Here is a 19,724-nt window from a genome sequence, read left to right on the forward strand (position 1 = left end):
GTGCCAACCGCCATCATTGGTTCGGGTACCCCATTCACCCTGTGAACAAACTTTTGTGGTTTATTTTCCATTGTCTTACACTGTTCCATCATTGAACCAAGTTCATCTCGACAACAGGATTCTGCTCTTGATAATGATGCACTCCCCTTGACCTTGCACGAGAGTTAGCATTTGTTTCTGATTCCTAGGAACAGTCATTGAACCTGTTGCTGACAGGAGACCACCCATTGAATCTTGAATTTTGCGTTGCCTCTCCTGGTTTGTTGTTTGTAACACATTCAGCGATCTTAGTGCGCAAACTGTTGATTGACTGTTTGAACGACACTACATGCTTAGCGTTGCCATGGGGGGGGGCAATATCGAAGAAATGTCTGAATGACCGTTCCCCAGTCTGTATACAATCCGATGGAAACCAGAGTGAAATACATCTTGTCATCAGTGGATATACTTCTCAACCGTACTGTCATCAACCCCCCTTGCAACTGGACATGATAATGAGGTAGTTGATATCAATTGTGATGTATGTTGTTCTCTCATTATGAGACTGATTCACACCATTTCCATCTGAAAGCAAATCCCGGTGATCGACCAGTTTGTCCATGTTGACCAAAAATTAGAGGTTCCTTTCAACCCGATTGGGAACGTGTTCACAAACAACGGAGGGATCAACGTCTTTGAGCAGGATCTCAATTGTTTCTTTAGCACGTCTTTGGGTTCGAGTTCAGAGTTGCAAGACGTTTACGGTGACAAACTTTATAAGCCCTTTACCGCTACAATACCATTCATCTACAGACCTGAACTTTAAGCCTCACAGAACAGAGTGCCCAACATATGTCCATCGGCAAATTTAACTCCATCCATCAAGCCACTGTTTACTTGAAGATTGCTGAGAACTGTTTTAATTTCTTGCCATGAGACCACTTGCATCTGAAAGACAGCATCATTATGTGGCAAAATTCGTATCTTTACTGAGCTGTTTGGCTGGGAAGATATTGAGTGGGAGGCTTATTTCTGTTGATTGGCATTTTTTAACCCTGACCCTCTGGGATATAACCAATGATATATCAGAGACCAGTTGTGATATGAAAATAACTATTTGCATACCATTACTTAGGATATCAACGGAGAGGCCTAGAGGAAAATCAGCCCTCAGTGCGTTTAAGCCTCCCAGAAAACGCCTAAACCCCCAGAGCAGCCAGACCATTCACACTAGGATGATTAATCTCCTGAATGGAGCGGATAACATTTTTTAGTAAAAATATCATAAACAATTAGTGACCTTTTCTTCTAATATCAGTATGCTTGAAGCTGATTGTGGGTAACTGTATGGCTACAGGGGACACTTTTAGTGGCACATATCATTTGACTGCTCTCGATCAGACAGGTAGTACAGTGCAGTACCAATACACTATCAATCAATAGAATCAGAACGAGGTTGAGTTTCAGCAGTTTCAGGATAGTATGTGACCTAGATTGCAGACCGTTCTTTCTGCTCGTTAAGTTTTTTATGGTAACCACGTTTATCTTCTACATAATTTGGTCAATACCAGTTGAATACTACATCAGGCATGCATTGTTCATGAGCCACTACACAAATATTTTGGAAGAGAACCATCAGACGAACAGTTCTTTTTTTCTCCTAATAATATGTATTCTTCTTCCTTGTTATGGATACATATTGGCTAATTCTGTACATTCGGAACACTTGATTTACATGTCAACCTACGCACTGTCAGTCTGGATGATTGCAATTATTAGTCCCAAGCATATGATATCATTTGTTTGCAATAATTACGGATATTCGAATTCCATGTAGTCCTCTACAAAACATGTTCGTAATTAATCATCGTTAGTTGCCTTATATATAATTAATTGGAACCAAAGGTCTTGATGCATGTACGAGGCCAAAGTACCATAGCCGATTTGACTTTTTAACGGTGGAGTTGTGCACATTTCTGCAGTTTGGTCAAGAACATGATTGTTTTGATTTGTTTCCGTGCCCATTCTTAAGGAACACCATCTGAAGTGTGATAATATGAGGTCAACTGGGCCTGTCACCAAGGTCCTTTAACAATGTTTCACATGTATAGCGGCCAATTTCCCTTCCCCCTACTCGGCCTGGGACTCCTCTCGGTGGTACTCCTTCACGGTAAGTCATGCGGCCGACTTCCTTTCCTCCTACTAGGCCTGTGTCTCCTTCTGGTGCAACTCTTACAAGGTAAGTCATGCGGCCGACTTCCTTTCCTCCTACTAGGCCTGTGTCTCCTTCTGGTGCAACTCTTACAAGGTAAGTCATGCGACCGACTTCCTTTCCTCCTACTAGGCCTGTGTCTCCTTCTGGTGCAACTCTTACAAGGTAAGTCATGCGGCCGACTTCCTTTCCTCCTACCCAGCCTGGGACTACTTCTTGTGAAACACTTACCTGGTAAGTCATGCAGTCAATCGCCCCTTTCTCATACTAGTCCTGGGACTCCTCCTGGTGCAATACTTACCTGGTAAGTCATGCAGTCAATCGCCTCTTCCTCATACTAGTCCTGGGACTCCTCCTGGTGCAATACTTACCTGGTAAGTCATGCAGTCAACCTCTCTTTCTTAAAGCCTTGAGACTTTCCCTGCTATATAAATTTGGATAACCAAATCAAATTTCCAGGGGGATTTGCAGCTTCCCTGAAGGAAACAGCCAACATTGTAAACATTGCATCTGCAGTACATGAAATGAAGTATTGCAACTTAGGGTTCGCCTATTAGTAATACGAAACACACTTCTATTATAACTAGAATCGCCTAGTGGTCAGTGCCAAAGCAGTGAAGTATGGCAAGCAACAGGAATTTTGAGTACGAAAAGGAACGTTTAGCTTCTTGCCTCGCTTATCTCCCGTAAAGTTGAATTATGAAACCTCAAATTTTGTCTTGGGCTACTTCAAAGTCAGCATATGGATATTAATGTGTTAATAGAGTATCGTACCTTGTGGATGTTGATTTGATCAAATTTTCTTTTCAGGTGCTCTTGGAATAACGGTGAAAAATAGCCTTAGTAATTCACATCCACGCCTCGGCGAAACGATAACGCTGAATTGTACCATTGCGGATGGAATCACCAAAAATATTACATGGTACAAGGACAAATTTCACAAAACAAGTGTGTATTTGACACATAATTGTGAAGTTGTCGCAGAAAGGTATAAATCGAGATTAAAACTCGTTCAGTGTGGAATAAATATTGAGCGTTTTCAATTGAGTAACGTTCAAATTTCGGACCGCGGGGATTGGCAGTGTGAGGCTGATGGAGTAAGAGCCACAACTAATCTGAAATTATATGTTTTAGGTAAGTTTGTCGGTATCCCTGGACTTCAGGACTATCGAACACCGCCTGTATCTCGGCAGGCATACCAGGGGAAAAAGTATCATATACTTTTTTAAGCATCTGGTTATTGCGTCATATGTCTAAGTGAATACTGATTAAATCAAAAGAGACACGCGGCAGTCATTTCTTTACCATTGTGTTTTCTCTTCATACATATAATTGTGGTCTGTGGCGATTTGCCGTTGAAAAGTGTGAAAAGAATATTTATTTATGAGGGGAGATGAAACAAAATTATTGATGACTATACTTGGTATACTTGACTATAACCACATACATGGCCCGAATGAATGTGTAATTAACAAAATGTTTCAGGGACTTTGTTTTCGTGGTAACAATTATTGCTGGTAATTATACCGACCGTTTATCATTTTGACAGCGGTGATATCATCACAAATAATGTGCATTCTTTGGTTGGCTACATGTACGTCATTTAGGGTTGTGATTGGAGTTCTGGAAGGAATATCAAAAGTGGTTAATTTTTGTCAATATAAAATCTGCAGGAGGCATGCTGAATATAGGGTCTTGTCGTACTCCTGATTCCAAATTTAATTTGTTATCCGATGGAATTCACTGATTAGTGCAAAATATCAATGTGCTCAAGACGAAAATGCTGTTCATTTTCTTTGGTGTTTGGAGTGATATTTAAGCTACGAGATGACCTGAATGTCAATACAAACTCTGCGTTCGCCTGTTTAGAGCACTAGTTAGTAAATGACTTCAAGTATGGGCGGTTATTACCGCAAATAAAGACAAACCAAAGCAAAGACACTTGTGAAGCATATCAAGGACACGTAGATTGATACTCCTATGTGTGCAACATCAAAGACGATCTAACGATGCGAAGTCAACAGACGGCGCCACCGTCTTTGGAAAAGTAAAACGACATCGACAACTTCAGGTTTTTGTTGATATAAGCGACTAGCGGGAAAATGCACATGTGTTGTTATGTCACTATTGCATCTATTCGTAGTAGACTGTCGTATTTTGAGATCCCCTTTCTTTTCAAAATCATCAGTCATTCTGGTATATCATAACCATGGATAGAGATAACTTAGAAAACTGTGTCAACCTCCTTCAACTTTTTACTTTTCCCAAGACGGTGGCGCCGTCTGTTGACTTCGCATCGTTATCTTCGACGTGGTGTATGGTCCAGAGAGGTATTGCGGTCATGTGTTATCTGTGCTGTGTATGGCTCATGAAAACAACTGTCCATCCCAGAGAGGTTGCGGTCTAGTTTTATCTATGCTGTATCAAACAAAAACAAAACATGCATTCCAGATGTCTTTGATGTGGCACACATAGGAGTATCAATCTACGTGTCCTTGATATGCTACACAAGTGTCTTTGCTTTGGTTTGTCTTTGTTTGCGGTAATAACCGCCCATATTCAAGGGTACACGATGGGAAAGAAAAAGTCATCATATCTGAAAATAATAAGATATCTCATTTATAGCTTCGTGCCTAAAAGCAGAACGAGCATCTTGCTTAAAGGGGACATGTAGTCAAGCGAGTGCATTTCAGACAAGCCTAAGATAAAAAACAACTCATGGCTTTATCTTGTGACAAACCTTGCTTAACCGTTGAATATGGATTTATTTTGACAAAAGGTCGGGATGCATGCACTAGGGTCCCATTTGAGCGACACCCCTAGGGCCCTCTAATTTTTAAACGTCCCGTTTAAGTGCAGGAAGTTCTTTGACCCCAAATCCCATTTAATATACGCTTGATGACTCCATCTATTTGCAGTTCCACACAACGTTCAAGTAAAAGTCAGCAAGAAGACTGTTAGTGAAAATGAATTTGTGCGTTTTGAGTGCATCATCAGTGGGGGCAACCCAGAGCTCGTTACGTGGTACCAGTGGCTGTGGATGAAAAATGGCTCAATCGCGAAACAAGTCATCCAGGACTCCAACACTACCACGAATAATGGAACGTTTGTGGAGTTCCCGCGTATCCCGTACGATAAGAGTGGGACATACTCTTGTATGGCTTGGAATGATGGTGGAATGGGACAGGCGTCGGCAGTCCTTAATGTACAATGTAAGTTTGTTTTGGTTTTCTTCATAAGGTCTGACAAGGGCCGGATTTCACTTAATTTAAAATAGTGAATATTGGTTTGTGTCGAAACCGAGGTGATTTATATATACTGTCTTCTCCCACTTAACCGAGCGCGGCTGAATCGTAAAATGACTAAGTTCAAATGAATAGGCAGATTTTACTGGTGGCAGGCGAACATTAGAAAGAACAGCCACAGCTGATAATTGATTCCCTTTTCGTGGGCAATGCGAATGCCTTCCACGTCAGTGGATAAAAGACATGAACATTGACATGGGGTAGTCCTGTACTGAATGAATGAATACAATACAACCAGCGTCCTCATTGTATGCCTATAGTGTTGGTTGACCAGAAATTTCTAATCTAGGGTCTATGATAAAGCCAGCTTCATGGGTCTGCAGAATGTCCCAATAAAGAAGTCTTGCTGTCAACGAATAAATTAAAGAAGATCACAGATTTACTTATCAATTTAGCAATCAATTTATTTATCCAAACGGGGTTTACACGTCATCATCAATAACATCATCATCCTCTTCTCCTTCCGAAAACTCAATCCCCTCAACAAATTGCTCAAGTTCATCATTTACCATTTCTACCCCCTCCTCAACTTCGTCATCGTCCTCAGGAACTAGGCTACTGGCTCTCCAACCGTTCATAATTGTCTGTTGTGTGACCCTTTCCCGGCTGATCATCCTGACCACTTTCCGCCTGGTGATCCGCTCACAATGTCCTTGATCATCGGTGTGGCCGATTCTCCACACTTTCCAAATGGTCCTCAGCTGACACTTGAAGCTCCTGTTTACGGTCAAGTCCAAGGGCTGCAGCAGTGAAGTACATCGTCCTGTGTCTGTCCCATTATCTGCGGTGATTGCATCACGAAACTGTTGATTTCGATGCGCCGGATACCTGTCTAAAAGTAACAGGAACGTGGCCCCTGCTACAAATGGCACAATCAGGGCCTGCAACCACTCGATTAGCGATTGGTGTCGGGCCCAAGCCCGTGGACTACAGTTACCTGGAAAAGCAAACAACAAGTATGAACATTTACATTACTTTTGTGAACAGTCAGACACGCACAATGTTTTGTTTCCACCCATGACAAACCTACAACAATTTTAGTCATAGAAGTTCTGATCTCCTTAAAAAAACACTACCATTAACTAGAATGTCTAACCGTTAATGACAGCACTGATGACGTCAGGTACATATCCTGTACTATAACCACGGACTTGTATTTTATGCCAATACTCACTCGCACATTGTCTGGAGCATCCGCCTGAAGCTGCCGAATGACGTCACCATCTGGTGCCAAGCCTCTGAAGTTGAGCTCGGCTCGTCCTTTTCGTCCGTCTGTCGTAACTACTAGAGTCACCGTGCATCCAAGTTTCGGATTGCCTTGGGGTGATCCAATGCCAACATTCTGAGACCCAGTCGCTTCCATTGTTGATCTTGGCACCCTATCAAACAACACGAACGTCTCATTCATGTTCATGATGACATCACAATCAACGTCTCTGATGAGGTCGGCAAACTCTCCCCGGTAGTCGGCAACCAAAGCCTGGGCGTTGTCAGGTAATCCCCTTGAATCTTTGGACTTCCTTCGAAAGCTGATTTGTTTCCAGAAATGGAATTTGCATATTATTAAAATTCACCGAATACAATCCATTCCGTACGTTCAGGCCGATCCATGCAACAGAGGAATAAAGCTCACTTTTCCATAAAGTTGCTAAGCCAATGTGCAGATGCATGGAAAAGGTATCGTAGGGGTCTCTGTTCTTGTCCTTCGGCCTTCGTTTCGTTCTGAAGCTCTGCCCACCATTGCTGAAATTCTCTTCCAGCTTGCCCTTTGATATCCTCACGTGAAACAGGGATACCAAGTCTTCGGCACTCAAGGAACCAGGTGTTCAAATTGTTTTCCATTTCGGGCCAGTATGCTGAAATAAAAAAGCTAACACTTTGAACATCTTAGGAAATATTGATTGGCGATGACCACGAAATGTTAGTCCTAGGAATAGAGTTTCCAGGAACAATAATACTGATATTGTTAAATGCATGGTCAGGGTCAGTCACGTTGATGTATCATGCGACTTATTCGTCCGTCCATGACACAGAAGCGGACTTATTCCAGTCGGTATAGGCCAACAAAGAAGGAAATTCATTTAGCGAGGAATAGAATGCTTGAAGAAACACTACCTTGTGCATCAGTGCCGCGTTGCCGTTGTCTCCTCCGTCTTCTATGGTCTGGAGTTGATCTATCTCTGAGGGCAATCAAGTCATCCTGTGCGCTTATCCAACGTCTAAATGTATGCGGCGCTATGCGGTGGTGTCTAGCAAAGGATGTCGCAGTTTCAGCAGGACGTAATCCTATAGCATGCTCCAATTGGTATGTCTCGATAAGGTCAATCTTCTGATTGAGACTGTAGCTTTTCTGGTGCCTACGTGCACCCGGTACAGCTTGGTTAGCATCATCTATATCATCATCATCAGTAGTGGTATCAGGGTTAGGGCTGTCAACATTATCTTCATGTTACATTCCATACGTTAAGATCATTAGGGTGACTGCTAGGCCTACCCACAATATCCATCGGATTGCGTGCATCTTAAGCCCGTAGCACACTAGCCGCAAACTTCGGCGTTCACAAGCGTTTTTTGCCGCAAGAGTCCTGAACGTCTAAAAAATCCCTAGTCTGCTACGAACGGCGTCGGCGAACGCGACTTGCTGCGACTTGCCGCAACTTAACGCCAAATATCTAACATGTTTGATTTTTGACGTGTGTCGCCGCGTTTGAACGCAAGAAGAACCCAGGTGTGCTACGGATTGCCGCCTGAATTGGCGTCGGCGGCGAGGCTATGGCCAATCAGTATGCGTCTTGATGTCACATGATTTCAAAATGGCAGCCTAAAGTGGCGTAAAAGACGCTACTGGACGCCGATTCTCGGCAGGTGTGCTCTGACCGGGATCCACTGGCCGCCAACTTTGACGTCGAGAGGCGTCAGCTGAACGCTTCTTGTCGCCAAAGTTGGCGGCTTGTGTGCTGTGGGCTTTACCAAAAGAACGTGGTCAAAGCAAGATGGCAGACAACAATTATGACGTTTGACACGAATGTGCCCTTTATTGGGTTTTCCCAACAAGAAAACGATTCCATAATCGATTAGATGAAATAAATTCATTTGAAAGACTCTGGATTGGTCAACCATTTACATGGCCTTGTAATAGACTTATGTAACTTCAATGATCATCACCCTGACTGCAGGGATTACTGGCCCTGGCCGCGACCAGGCGTTATTGAATTGACAACATTTACATGGTTGTCTTCCTATAACCATTAATCACTATAATTGGCTGTCATATTGAATGTTTGCAGCCCACCGATAAAAAAACTACATATTGCCATGTTTCTGGACTTATTCATTTTCGAGAAATTTTCCTGGCGCTCGGTTAAGTGGGAGAAGACAGTATGCAACCGCCAACAAAATTTTGGTGAGTGTCTTAAGTTTTGCAGACTTTGCAGTTAAACTAGATTTGCGAAAAGTGAAACAAAAATTTCATTAAGAAAAACCGAACAAAATTTCCTAATATACGCTCAACAGCAAAATCGTGAAACTTATTTTTTTTTCAGAAATTTTGCCAAAGGTAAATATAAGATAAAATAATTGAGGGATTTGTTTTCATTTTCACCTTTTTCCCTCTCTTTTTTCGAAATACTACCAGCTCCTACTTTGTTAGATCAGGTCACATAAATGTATCAGCAATGCGATACGTGTTGAAGAAGTATGAATAGAGACATTAGCACTAGGGCACTCCTGCACTAAATATATACATGTAAATTACATAACCTAACCATGCTCAAAATTTCTCCCACAGACTCTCCAAGGATAGACCCAGGAACCAAAATGAAATCTGATGTGGTTGGCGAAATTGGGAAGGAGGCAATGTTTAAACTGTTCATCATCGCAAACCCAACTCCAGTCGCAACTGGTTACACCTGGTCCAAGGATGGCAATGTCTTATCGCGAACATCACCAGATTTTGAAATAACTTCCGGGCCAACTTCCAGCAAGTTGAAAATCAATGATGTCAAATCCTCGGATTATACCAACTATTCCTGTTCGGTTAAAACGAGTGGATTCCAGGCCAAGGTTTTCAACTTCAAGCTTGTCAAAGCAGGTAAGCTCCTCTGACGGATTCCCATTAAGCAGGTTATATTTCTACAATTTATACACCGTTATCCAGCAAAGTGCACTTTAAAGTAGCTAGAATAGCCATCACTAACATCAATCAGGTTGAGCTAAAATGTTGGCCAAAACCCCGGCTCTGCCTCGGTTTTGATCTACGTGTTAGCTCCATTCCAGTTCACGAACGTATTTTACCTGGATAATTTGCTTAGATATCTATCATGCATCTACTTGAATTCCCAAGCCATTTCTGCCAGGAATTTCATTGAGTTTTGATGTGTTTTCAATGTTGAGGAGTGAAATGACACCCCCCTCCCTAAGGTGACAGATTCCTAAGAGGGGGATGGATGATCAGCCCGCAGCTGAAGTTTTAACTTTGAAGAAATCTTTCTGATTCTACGTCGCTGTAGTCAATACTCTACCTGTGGCGAGAGGGGGGTAGGGGGGTAGGGGGGAGTTCACATTTCAAAGAACATTATTTGGATATTCATTCGTGAAGGAGTTAATGAGTATTTTGTTATTCACAACTTACTCTTACTTCAAAGTGTCCTACACGAATGAGTCGAGCAATATTGCGCCAGTAAAGACCACAGGTGAGTAGTTGATTTGTCCGCTCCTCTGACGGATACCCATTAAAGGAATAGGCTGCTTTTCATTGCAGTATGTCGGTTCATCCTCTGGTTCATGAGAGGAACTATTTTAACTATTTTAACAATCAACCATTTTTCTGAACGTGTTCGATGCTTTTCAAATTTGGTTTCAGCTCTTATGTGACCCGTCACAGCAAAAACAGGCGCATGTCGCTCTGAGCTTGGCAGGTTGAGACGGACTCTTTGTTCATTTCTCTATTGTCTGCCTATTGTGAAATATGAGCACATCAATTTCTTCCATTATATCCTGGTGTCATTTAGGCTCATCTTCTGTGCGACATGTGCCTGGTTTTGCTGTGATGGGTCACATATACATGTATAGTAGAAATACACGTTATTCACAAGTCCTGGCGCAAAATACCTTTCCCACCCCGTGAGTGCACGCATGCTATATTTCTACAATGCATAGTCACCATTAATGAGGATTTTCTTAGTCACAACATGCAACATTATTTTGATATTTATTCGTGGAAGGGTTAATGAGTATTATGTTAATCAAAACTTACTTTTACTTTACAGAGTCCTGCACGAGTAAGTCGAGCAATATTGTGCCAGTAAAGACCACAGGTGAGTAGTTGTTTTGTAGGTGCAAAAATGGAATATGTTTGAAACGTATTTTTTCGTCATTAATTGACAAGTTCTAAATGGAAAATGTTGGAAGCGGACTTTTATTTAACATTTCTCAAGGTCTTAATGGAAACTATCGGCCAGGAAACGTTCTTTCAGATCGAATTGTTCATATTATGGTTACATACTAGGTTCAAGCATGTGTTGAATGAATTGAACACGCCACATACTCGATAACTCTTTACTTTTGCAAGCTCAATAATTCGAGAGACAAGCGTGAAGTTTATACAGACGACGTGGCCAAATGTACTGTATTTTACAGAATGATGTGCGATATCTCGCCAAATCTTACCAATCTCTACTGGTGGTAGACCAATGGGCAACGAAAATTGGGAATTGATTATTAAAAATCAACAAGAATAGATGTGCGCACTTTTGCGCAAACCTGTTTTAGAAATTACACAGGTTTGCCAGAGTGCGGTCAGGATTCCGAACAAGGCAGTGGTCAAATCGGCGGATGACCATGCAGGTGAAATCTCGTTTTTGCATCATGTCGCAATTCATGCAGGGAGCCTTGCCTCACAGACTGATTAACTGATTACAGTGTTATGGTCTATAGATGTGCTTTAACCTCTGTTGATACATCAATTTATGGACGCCAATCAAATTTTGCAGAAGCAGCCCAAACCTCGAAAGAAGAAAATAATATATATATCATTGGCATCGGTATGATCGCAGGAGGGGGCGTGGCGATTCTGGTGGCCATCGGCATTATCGTAATCGCTATCAAAAGCAAAGAGAGGTCCAGGGGCAAGAAAAAGAGTAGGTCACAATTTTCATTTTTGAGCACAAAAGGCCCTTTACAAGATACCTCTGTACCATCTAGGGTCGGGAAAACGAACAATCTATCGAATTTCAGGCCGATCCAATATCCAGTAAATTTATAGCTTCATGACAGCCATCTTGGATTTCGCATTCTGCAAAACAAGTCACCCGATGGGCTTCAACGTTCTGTCACATGATGGGTTGGGTGGGATAGATGCCCTATTGACTTGGGCCCGATTGAAAATCCAAGATGGCTGCCTTGCTGCCATTGCAGTGGTCTTCCGCCGTGTAAATAAATCGCACATTAATACCGATGCACTGGTATAATCTAAAAGCTGCAATCTTTAATGATAGGAATGGATGATGTATTGCACACCTAGACCAAGCAACCATAAATTACCAGTCATTTTGCGATGCTAAACCTTAGGCTTGGAGGAGGGAGCTACGGGTATTTACTGTGCTTAGCGGATTTTCAAATCAAATCGTCATTTCAAATGGCCACGCAAATGTCTTATTTCGGCTCCCCATCTAATGCATTCCTCCCTTTCTTCAGGTGATGATCAAGAATTGCGAAGGTAAGTACGGATGAAATATCAAAGTGAGTCTACAAAGAAAGAAAAAACATGTTAAATTGCTTCCTGGCATAACCAGTTGTTTTCGGTATACTCCGCCTGTCGGTCAGGATGGCTAAATTGAGTAATAAGTCCAGTATTTCTGCATTCAACCCAAATCCCTCTATTTGACATCTGTGACGGTAACATCGAGCAAAATGTTACGTAACAAATGATCTTTCCTGTAACTGCTGTGAAATAATTATATCTGAAGGGGCGTCTGGTAGAAAATAATGAGAGTCTTGTTTTTGATTGAACTTTTGGATGCTCGAATTGATCATGATTGGTGTCATTTTTCGAGGAGAAAAGCGTAGCGGATCAGGCTATATAATGGGCTAGTGACAAGAGCGCACTTCAATCATGATCTAAGCAACCTCGCTTCTAGTCTTCTACTTTCAAACAAGCTGTGTCGAAAGTGTATATTGGCAGCATGCAAAGACTGGAGGCGAGAATAAATGAATGACTCATTCATGAAAAATCACAATTTTGAAAGCAACGTTCTGATTGGCTCACAACAACTCGAGGCGCACGAGATACAGAATTGTGGCAAGCATGAGGGGAGTTAACGGACCGATTAACTCTGATGGTTCATAATGTTACATACGTACCGTGCCCTATTCATACCCTGGTGACTAAGGTGTTCTTCCGAATGCATTTTTTTAGCATATTTTGTTTTTGATTGTTTCCGTAGCAATGTGGTGATTGGCCAGTCACTGCGTCACTCCCTTCCACGTTCAGAATGCGACCCTGATAAAAATCGCAATGCTACAAAATGTAAGTTCTGCCACTGAATGAGTTAGAAATTCATCTTGGTCGTTACCGCCATGACATAGAAATTAGACATTGATTAACTTTATGATGTGCATCGGGCAAAAAATTCAAAATTGGAAAAAAATCGCAAAATTAAGATTTGAAATCGATCCTCAATCGAGCTTGAAAATATGTATTTTTTTCTTGAGACATGTCAAAATTTGTAAATTGTCTATCATTTTTCTTTCCTAACCAGCAAACATGAGTTTTCAAGCAAAACTCCGAACGCCTGATGTCGTGTCGGACACGCACAAGGACGCAGAGAGTGCTTTCCAGAATGTGCCGGACGGCAAGAACGGGATTCCGAAAGGGGGTCGCCTGCCACTGCTGGCATCCAGTATGTCACAGCCCACAAGTCCTGTTGAGGAACATCTATACGAGAATGTAAAAAGGAAGAGCCAGTCACAGCAAAAGAGTGGTAGTGGAGGTGTACCTCAGGTGAGTTGACAATCAAGTGACCCGCACTGCCCTGAAAATATGAAACACAGTAACTCAATGTTTGGAGAAAAATATGCTTTTGGTGAACTCCTACAGCTCAGTATATTCTTTAGCACCTCGTACTAACAATAGTAATGCCTCATATCCGTATATTTTGTGAAGATAGCCCAATGCAACCATCCTGGCACCAGTTGTTGTAAATACTCAGCCTCTCGACCTTTCAGACGTAGGAGTAAAAAGCCTGATCTCAAGATGAACGAAACTTTAAACGATTGTTATTTAGGCGGATTACAAAAATCTCACTTTGGAAGTGCACGAAATTGCAATTTAGGCGTGCATGACTATTATTAAGCGATTTGACAACCCTTGAACAGGAATTTTAATTCTACTGGATCCACTCCCATGCCCGACAATACCCGATTTCTACTACCGCCTTGATGGGTAGAGCCAAAACAACCGGACATAATAGTAGGCAAAAGAGGTGGGATATCTTGTCTTCGTTTCTTCCATTATTGGTCGTTAATCATAATAATGAAAAGTTCCGCTGTAGAGTCATGACTATTCATGACGATTACATTGTTAACTCTTGAATAGATATCCCACCCCTTTTATGCTGTGAAAGGCCTACTATATACCTTTCCAGAAATGGGGCACTAAGTGTCCGAAATAGTGATGTCATAAGGGGAAACTAGGCTTTATGGTGGAGGGACAAAGGAGATAGTCATTGTTGACCAACACAATAATGACGGACAAGGGGGAAAAAGTTAGTTCGAATGCAAGCCACCAATTTCGGGAAGCATGTATTGTGTTAGGCTGTTTAGAGGCTACCAATCGAGCAAGTGGTAAAACTCGGGTATTGTCGGGCTTGGGATCTTATTGGTGAGTGAATCCAGTATATATTGTCAGCAAAAACACGAAAAACATGAAAACAAAAGGCACCCAAATATTTCCAGATTTATGGTAATACCAATAAATCGTAAGTTATTCTCGCATATCTGGCAAGGTGGTTAAGAGCGCCGATCAAGATCCAGTCTAAGATTTGGGCTTGCATCTTCAAAATGTGTGCAACAACTATGGTATCCATCTGTTTTTCAGCAAACTGGGGTGGACGGTACAGTGTATGCGAAGCTTTTGTTCCAACCTGCTAATCCGAAACACGACCATCCAGTTAGGCGGACTGAACAATCATCCCCATACTCAACTGTTGATTTCAACCGAATTGCGCCCCCTTTGGTGGAGGAAGAAGAAGTACTTGTCCAGTACATAACTTAGTTACACAATTGTCAATGCATGTCTTCATGTCCTAGTACACACCATGGATACGACGTAATCATTGAAGATTTCCTGTACATGTGCATCTGGGCAATTGAAATAGGCTCGCATTCAGTTGTACATCGAGCCTATGTGCACTCAAACAATCAGGAATGTAATCCAGATCTCGATGCAAAATTTTTATAAGTGAACAATTTTATTTTCTGCATGAAATGTTCTAGTAACCAGTCTGTACTCATTTGGTAGCTCACCTCTTAGCAGAGGTGAGCTTATCCCATACCGTGGCGTCCGTCGTCCGTCGTCGTCGTCGTCGTCCGTCGTCCGTTAGCAGGGCACGTTTCGTAACTGTTAAAGCTATTGAGTTGAAACTTGGTACACATGTACCCTTATGTAATGACACCTTGGAGACCAAGTTTTGGTCCGATTCGTTTCATGGTTTGGCCACCAGGGGGCCAAACGTTAAAAGTGAAAATATGCAATATCTCCCTTAATAGTAGTCGGGAAATTTTGAAAAAAATATGGTAGGTACTTCTAGCAAAGGTGCATCATATATCCTCCGGGTTTTTGATTTGACCTCCTTTTCAAGGTCACAGAGGTCAAATGGTGTAAATTGGCCATTAGGATGTAACGATGGCACGTTTCTAAACTGCAATGACTATTGATACCAAATTTGGTACACATTTACTCCTTAGTCAGGTGATCTCAGGGACTGAAGTTTGGTCCAATATGATTCACCACTTGACCACCAGGTGGCAAAATCCAAAAACCTTAAAAATGTGATTATTCCTTAACTTCTTGCCCGATTGCCACCAATTTGATATCATGGGTACATCTAACCACCATACAGTATATGTCAGACAGGTTTTTAATTTGAGCTTCTTGTCAAGGTCACAGAGGTCAAATGGCGTAAATTCGCCGTCAGGCCGTAACTATGGCACGTTTCTTAACTGCAATGACTATTGATCACAAATTAAGTACACATGTACCCCTTGGTCAGGTGATCGCAGGTACCGAAGTTTGGTGCGATCTGATTTGCCGTTTGGCCTCCAGGGAGGGGGCCAAATCCTAAATTCTTCAAAATGCCATTATTTCTAGTAATGACTTGCCCGATTGGCACCAATTTTATATCATAGGTACATCTAATTCTAACAACCATTCAATGTGTCACCCGGGTCTTCTTTGATTTGACCTACTTTTCAAGGTCACATAGGTCGAATGTACTGTAAATTGGCCATTTTGGGGAAATTGTAATTGCTTGGACCTACATCAAACCTAACACTACATGACACAATACCATGCTCTTTATCCATCTTTCCTCCACATGAGGTGAGCACAATGGCCCTGGCCATTTCATTTCAAATATTTTGCTGCATGTAATTCGATTTTGTGTGCTTAGATGTACAGTGCTTATAGAATATGTGCTGATTATATATTCGGTTACATATTACGGTAAAGCTCATTTAAAGGGACCACTTGGACGAGGGGTTAACCTGGCCAGGAGAGTAATACGCCTTCCGGCCATTATGCGTCGCCATTTGTAGTAGCATACTGACGCTGATCTCTAAATATGATTTTCTTCTGCGTAGCAAGGCATTTTTGAACATGGCTTGTGGATTTCAAGCAGGCCTTGGCTTACACCCTGTTCTAGTGCATTGTTTACTGCAGTTCAATGAATTTCTAATCATCTTTGAACAGACTGTTTCCTTTTTGTTTATTTGAATTTTATGTACAAAAATATATCACTCAGTGCTATATCTGTTAATAGGTTATATACATGTAGATCATGTCATAATTATACGATCATGTAACTAGATACAAGAAGTTAGCATTAAATTTGGCTGAAGCCAAAGGTTGGTAAAATGATTAGTTAGGTTCGAAATTGAGATCTGACTGACCATTTGGGACAATTTTAGAAAAAGATAATTTCAGGATTTAGGTTTGGAGTGAACTTGAAAATGCATCAGAATCAAGTTATATTTTGGCAAATAGAATCAAGACCATTTTATGAGTTATTTCAAATTTAACTGGATTGGTGAATATTATAAGGAAACCAACTCAGAAAATTCAGATATGGTGTTGGTCTCGTTTTGGAGTGACACTCTTCAATAAACGCTAGCGCTCCACATGACGCCAACAACTTTACCGCTAGGGTTAGATACTTATTTTCATTTTTCGTGATATGACCTACTTTCTGGCCTCCAGGCGGCCATCTTGGAAATTGTTTTTTGCCTTTTTGATGCTAATGGTTGTACGTAGAGTGACGACATTTTTATGGTGGGTGTATCTAATAAGGTTAAACGACATATCATCCGTGTTTTTGATTTGACCTACTTTTCAATGTCACAGAGTCAAAGTTCGCTAAATCACCGACAGGTGGCACATTTCGGTTCTATTTGAGCTAGAAGGTTCTAAACTCGTGAGGACATGTATCTAGGGACCATCTATCCTACCCCAAAAATGTGTCCTGCTCGAACTTCAAATATTGCCCTCAGGCGGCCATCTTGAAAATTAAACGAAGTCGGATTGCAACCAAATTTAATGTGATTGTATATCTCTATACTCTCTACAACATCCCTGATTTTCAGTCAAATCCATCAACCAATATGGCCGCCAGGTGGCCATCTTGAAAATTAAACAACGTCCTATTACCCCGAAACTAATGATCGGGTTGCAAACAAACTTCATGTGACTATGTATCTATGTACTCTTATCAACATCCGTAATTTTCAGTAAAATCCCATTACAAATATGGCCACCAGGCCGCCATCTTGAAAATCCAACAAATTCCTAGTACTCCTAAACTGTTGAACAGATGTCAACCAATTTCCATGTGACATGTACACACATTATTTGCTACGTGCAGCTATCGCCATCTATGCTAAGGTTTAGATATTAATGCTGATACACCTGTTCATCCTTATTTGGTATGATGATCAGTCTTTTGTGTAGCCTGCCTCACATCCAACATGTAGTTATATAGCTAGAGATTAAACATCCTATTTACTCCATCTACGATCATGTCTTCCTTATCTGAGTTCCACTAACGAATAGAACATGGTGTCAAGAACTGGGATGTCCATTTTTTTGGAATGGGCAACATTCGAACTTTATGATGGTGACCGATTGAAATTCACATCATCCCATCCAGGAAAAAACGTGGAACAGTAGACAAAGGATACAAAATGGAATTGACACTATCTCAAAACACATATTGAAACAAACGGATAATTCCCATGCAAAAAGGACAATTAAGTACCGAGTGGCTACAAGCAGGATCAGTTAAGTAGTTTTGAACATTTTCATTCCAAAAACAGTGTTTTTGTGAACTTTTGGGACACTTTCCCAGTACAGTAGCTATAGGCCTACGCCGGATCCCTTATACCATACACAGTTTGTACATCATCAGTAGTGCAACATGGCTGATGACGAACCTGATGCAGCTGCAGCAGCAACCGTCACATATGAAGTCGCTGGTTTGATCGCTACGTTTGATTGGGAAGCCACCGACCTCAAAAAGCAATTCAAAACATTCAAACTTTATTGTCAATTGCTCCTGGGAACTCCGACATATTCGGTTCGAACACCACAGGAGATAGTCAACTACATTCTGTTATGGCTTGGCCCACAAGCCATCGAGATTTTTGATAATCTAACATTTGTCGATGCAGCAGCACACAACGATCCAGAACGAGTCTGAGATGCATTTTGGGGTTACTTTGAGCCAAAATCGAACTATCGCTTGGCACGTTTCCAATTACGGGAGATTACGCAGAATACGTCGGAATCGGTGAACTCTTTTGTAACACGTTTGAAAGTGCAGGCTAGAAAGTGTAATTTTGTGGACAACACACAACAAGATGACCACTTGGTCGACCAAATAATCAAAGGCACAGCGTACCACGACGTTAGGCGCAAATTGTTACACCAGGATCCAACCAAATTGACAATCAATTCTGTCTTGGATTTCGCACGAACATATGAGGCCACAAGATCTCAAATGGAGACGTTCACTGCCAGTGGCAGCAGAACGGTGGGAGAGATTCGGAAGGATAGCCGGTCACGATCTGTAGGATTGCGGGTTGTTCCCAGCCGTGGCAAGTTCAAAAAATGCGTCAACCATTCGAATCGATATACCAAAGACGAAAACGAACTCTAAGGTAGACTATGACGAAATGACGTAATGACGATTTACTGAAAGAATACAAATAGCAAAAATCATAAGTAAAGATATACAAAATTGTACAAGAACTTACACAAGTACCATACACGAACAAGATGTCTCTGCAGTGGTCACAACCAACTCGACCCAGCTTAAAGAACAGCCAATGTTTACTAGGAACCCTACCATAAGCCCTAATTGGCCAATCTACTAGTATTCCAAAGATATGAACCCCAAAACCCTGATTGTGACATTGTCCTCAAGCTGAGCCCACGTGCAGTGACACCCTTCCCGTATACATCAACACGCCTGATGTGTGGCGCCATCTACGCGAAGGAAGGCGAAACATGGGATAGCTTCGCTCTCAAATAAGCCCAAAGACACACGAAAGTGACAATGATAAGTACAAATATAGGCGGAAAACACCCGGACTCCTCAACCATGTGGAGACAAGACCACAATTGATTTTTTAAGCCTTTTAGCAGTTAAATTGTCAATGTTTGACCGCGACGCATCAAAGAACGCGTGGTGTTGTGAATCTGAAATTTAGATTATGTTATTCCGGACAGTCGGGCAAGTAAATGGTGAAAAATAAAATGGTGATTGACCACGGAAATTTTTTTTTAATCGACAAATTAGACAGACTTTGATATTTCCCCTCTTTTCAGCCAACTGGCAGAAAAAACTCAAAACACGCCCCCTATTACCCAATTAGCAAAATTCGAAATTAATTTTTTCATCAAATAATTTCTTTATATCTGTAGACTTGCCACAACAAATATTTTTTCAATACCTCTC

The 19,724-nt window shown here is 41.5% G+C and overlaps 1 protein-coding gene across 1 annotated transcript; it reads left to right on the plus strand.

Annotated features, from left to right (window-relative positions):
* The first annotated feature begins 1,913 nt into the window (after positions 1-1,913).
* Positions 1,914-17,759, plus strand: LOC135501171 (fasciclin-2-like). The gene is made up of 10 exons (XM_064793062.1): positions 1,914-2,149; positions 3,002-3,325; positions 5,110-5,403; positions 9,284-9,586; positions 10,764-10,811; positions 11,487-11,633; positions 12,190-12,211; positions 12,939-13,021; positions 13,254-13,495; positions 14,591-17,759. Exons 1-10 carry the CDS (start codon positions 2,074-2,076, stop codon positions 14,765-14,767), a joined length of 1,716 nt encoding a protein of 571 aa, XP_064649132.1. The 5' UTR covers positions 1,914-2,073; the 3' UTR covers positions 14,768-17,759.
* The last annotated feature ends 1,965 nt before the right edge of the window (positions 17,760-19,724 follow it).

This window comes from Lineus longissimus, chromosome 17 (assembly GCF_910592395.1).
Source record: "Lineus longissimus chromosome 17, tnLinLong1.2, whole genome shotgun sequence".
NCBI classification, from domain to species: domain Eukaryota; kingdom Metazoa; phylum Nemertea; class Pilidiophora; order Heteronemertea; family Lineidae; genus Lineus; species Lineus longissimus.